Here is a 4636-nt window from a genome sequence, read left to right as displayed (position 1 = left end):
GATTTGGAAATGAAGATGTGACAATAGGAGTAGCTTCTCTCACTGTTGTACCTAATTACTCACCAAAGTTTTGCTTTCCATTTCCACAGTTTTCGACCCTGTTGGGTTGCAGATATTTGTTACTAAGGAAGATATGTTTCCACCAGAGTAGAAAATAGCATTTTCAGCTTAGGAAGTTCCATCTATGTTTAGATTCAGCGAGTTAGAAACACTTTTCTTCTAAAAGCTGCATTTGGATATTCCAGAGTGAATAGGCATTTTCATTAAATTGAAATTAAGGCTGGCTATGACAATATGAGTTAGTATCTGTAAAGATGATTCTCAAAGAAAGCAGAAGGAATTAATGTATGCATAATTAGCTCAGATAGCATGGTAAAAAGTGTCTAAAATAATTGAGTTGAGAGCATTTACTACTTGGATTTTGTCACGACAAATTATATTACAAAGACAATATAAACTGTATTTTTCTTTCTTATATCCTTCTTTCAGAATTTCTTAAAAATCAATACAAATTGTACTTAACTCTAAAATTTACATTGTAAGGAAACATGGAGTTATAAAGATATTCAACATTCTTGGTAAGAAAAAAGTTGCTTAAAATACACAGTGATGAAAATGCAGTGAATGAATATCTACTTGGGTATAAATTGAGGCTCTAACTACAATGGAGATTATAGTTGACTGCTAGTCCTTCACTATTATCAGTGTGCAGGCATGTACTTAGAAGGTGTATCATTTGTTTACAATATATATTACTTGATCAAACTAGGTTGCAAATATGTTACATTAATTTTTTGTTTTCAATTGTAATAGAAATGTTCTTTTTTTTCTATATTCTTTTTTAATTGTATTTTAGGTTCTGGGGTACATGTGCAGATCATGCAGGATTGTTGCATAGGTACATACATGGCAAGGTGGTTTGCTGCCTCCTTCCCCCCATCACCTATATCTGCTATTTCTCCCCCTGTTATCCCTCCCCACCCTCTCCACCCCCTGCTGTCCCTCCCCTAGTCCCCGCCAACTGAGCACCGTGTATGATGCCCCCCTCCCTGTGTCCATGTGTTCTCATTGAGTTACTCTTTCACTTACTTTGTAAGAAATAAATTTCTTATTCCATTGAGCAGTGCCAAATGATAAATGAACACTCTTGGAAATTAGCTTGATCTCCAAATGCTTTAAGAAAAATAAGACTGTTCTAACTTGAGAACATCTAATTCCTATTTCTGAGTCTTTTTTTTTTATTCACAATTTGAGGATAATATTCAAAGCATTCAAGGTAATACATACGACATGATGGCATAGACAAGGCAGTCAAGGATAATTGTAATTTTTATTCTGCCAGTTGCTTTATTCCACTTCTACATTAAAAGAAATTAAAACTACAGATGTATCATTTTATTTTAAGATTTTTATTGTTCTTACAACTGAATTTCAATCCACTTAATTTATAATTCTGGAAAAATAAAAGAAATATTATTTATTGTTTAAAACTTAGGACAATTTTTAAATACCAAAAAGCTTATTTATATATAAAATATAAATTTTATATTTATTGTAACAAATAAATGTCATAGATACTTTAATTAAAAATTGGCTTATATTGAGTAAAATATTATAAGTACCTATTATGTATTAACCATTATACTATTACAGTTTCAATAATTACAGTTTCAATAAATGATGTAAGGCATGGTCCCTGCCTCCTGGAGATTACATTTCAAGACTTTTACAAAAGTGGTTAACAATTTAAAGCACAAATATCAGTATCTGAGACTGAGATAATTAAGGGAAATATTAGAATTTATTTTAAGATTTTTATTGAGTAAATAAAAAACTAAACAGAGTAACCTCCAATGATATTCCTTAAGTACTGTACCACTTTAATTTTATTCTCTATTTTTCCCCTTTTTAACATTTGTATGTGGGTATGAAACTAGATTAAGAAAAATCATAACAATATTTTGCTTTTTGATAAAAGGTAAGTAAAGTTTAGAATAAGGTATCAATGTTACAGAAACACTTTTGTTTTTGTGGGGTTTTTTCCCCCAATGAGGTTCAGAGAAAATTCAAAAGAAAGCCATTAAGATGCAGTCCATCAGAATGGATGTATGGCTTTGTGAAATAACTTACAGCATTTTGCTTAAAGGCATAGGAAGATAGATTAGATGGTTCTCCCATAACAAAAGATCTGTAGTATATGGATTTTAGAAAAATGTTTCACCGTGTTCTGCTGGTTGATTAGGAAATGTTGAAATTCTCTGAATTTTGTTAACTCTATTCCTATGTCTGAAGCCAAGAGACTAACATATAGATAAAGTAAATGCTCTGAATTTTCAACCTACTTTACAACGAAAATATAGTCAATTTGAAGTACTCCCATGGAGGATTGTGAGCATTAAATATTTACCTTGGAATTTATGTAATACCTTCTAAACCGCTTCATAGCATTTCTCATCTCTTTATTTCTCAGGGTATAAATGGCTGGATTTAGGAGAGGGGTAATAACAGAATAGAACACAGCAAGAAATTTGTCCACCCAGGTGATGCTAAGTGGCCACACATAGATGAAGATGCAGGGCCCAAAGAAGAGCACCACGACTGTGATGTGGGCAGTACAGGTAGAGAGTGCCTTAGAAGCCCCAGTTTTAGAGCTTCGGTAGACAGTGAGAAGAATATATGTGTAGGATGTCAGCAACAGAATAAAGCAAGTCATGGCCAGAATTCCACTGTCACCATTCATTAACATTTCCAAGTTAGAGGAATCCATGCAGGCAAGCTTGATTACCAGTGGTATATCACAGAAGAAGCTGTCTATCTCCCTGGGGCCACAGAATGGCAGCTGAACAATCACAACCATCTGACTCATGGCATGCACAAAGCCAAAAGTCCAGGAAGTCAACACCAGTCTAATACATCTTTGCAGGCTCATAATGGTGGAGTAGTGGAGTGGTTTGCAGATTGCCACATAGCGATCATAGGACATTACCACCAGTAGCACCATCTCACCTCCTCCAACAAAATGCACAAAAATGATCTGGGACATGCAGCCTCCAAAGGAAATGGTCTTGTTCACTCTAAGAAAGTCTGTAATCATCTTAGGAGTGGTGATGGAGGAAAGCCACATATCAACAAAGGACAGGTTGGCCAATAAGAAGTACATTGGGGAATGGAGATGGGAATCAATAATGATTAAGATCATGATGACAACATTTCCAGATACAATGATCAGATAAAGCAAAAAAAATATTACTAAGAGTATAATCTGAATATTGCATGAATGGTAAAGTCCCAGAAGCACAAATTCTGAAATTACAGACTGATTTACTTTATCCAATTTATTCATTGTGAACCTAGAGAGAACAGATTATCAGTTAGTGAGCTGAAGCATACTTAGTTTTTAGAATTTGGTGTTTGTATTGAAATTTAGATCTATGTCTGATAGTAAAAAGTATAATCGTGAAGATAAATCCTGGTCTAATATACATAGTATTATCCCAAAAAGAGAAGCTAACTGTGTCCAACTGGCTCTCTAAGAGACAAAGCCTGAGATGGGATTGTTATGAAAATGATTCACTGAATTTATTGAGAAGGTAGTCTCATGAGAAGATAAGGCAGGTTAGCAAATTGAAAGGCTAAAAAGTTTGTGGCATCTCCAGAAACTAGCTATTCCTCCTGTCCAGAAAGAAGAATCTAATAGGGCACCATCACCAACTTAGGTTATACCTTAGAAAGATAATGGTGAAGAGACATTGGAATTCAGTACAAATTACATAATACAACATTATGATTTCTCGATATCATTTATATAATGCATTATAAAACTAATTTTTAGCTTATCACTCTATATGTTGAGGCAATCTTTTAGACAGAAGCTACATAAAAAGTCACATCTTGCATGATGATTTAAATACAAAACCAAGCACATAACTTTAAAATCTAGACTTAAATAAAATTTACATAGTTAACTAAATGGATTAGGAAAAAATAATCTGTGAAGAGTCATGTAAAAATGAGACTAACCAAAGTGGAAGGTCACTAGATTCATATTCTGAGCTTAACTCTGAAAGGAAGCTCCTTATAACTCAAGCTTATTAATAGGAAATATTTAGTTTTCACTGAGAAAGTAGAGCAAGATGGCAGAATAGAACCCTGAAGCAATCATCAGCCAGTATGAACATCAAATTGAAGAAATATCCACATATGAGAACATATTTACAAGAGGTAAACCAGGTGAGATATCACAGTTTCTAGTTTTAGCTTCCTAACAAGAAAAGATGCATTAAAGAAGGTAGAAACGAGCCTTGCATTGCCTATATTACCTCTCCTCCAACCTCAAGCAGTGTGGCATGGAAAAACAATCTGTCTTAGGACGTGGGATTCAAGTACAACTTAGCATAGTGCTAGTGACTTGATAAGTAAAAGAAAAAATTGATGAGCTTAAAGACAGGCTATTTGAAAACACACAGAAGAGAAAAAAAGAATGAAAAGAAATTTAAAAAAACACTTAAAAATCTATGATATAGTATCAAAAGAGCAAATATAAGAATAATCGGCCTTCAAGGGAGAGTAGAGAAAAAAGATATAGAAAGATTATTCAAAGAAATAATATCAGAAAACTTTTCAAACCTGGAGAAAG

The 4636-nt window shown here is 33.6% G+C and overlaps 1 protein-coding gene across 1 annotated transcript; it reads right to left on the bottom strand.

The window, feature by feature from the left end:
* Window positions 1–2395: 2395 nt before the first annotated feature.
* On the bottom strand, window positions 2396–3343 carry LOC116538760 (olfactory receptor 4K14-like). Its single transcript, XM_032261306.1, has one exon. It carries the CDS (start codon window positions 3341–3343, stop codon window positions 2396–2398), a length of 948 nt encoding a protein of 315 aa, XP_032117197.1.
* Window positions 3344–4636: the final 1293 nt, after the last annotated feature.

This window comes from Sapajus apella, unplaced genomic scaffold, assembly GCF_009761245.1.
Source record: "Sapajus apella isolate SASKATOON/1434 unplaced genomic scaffold, GSC_monkey_1.0 scaffold122, whole genome shotgun sequence".
In the NCBI taxonomy this organism is placed as follows: domain Eukaryota; kingdom Metazoa; phylum Chordata; class Mammalia; order Primates; family Cebidae; genus Sapajus; species Sapajus apella.
Note: the sequence above shows the minus strand (reverse complement) of the source record. Positions and strands in the feature narration are given on the sequence as shown.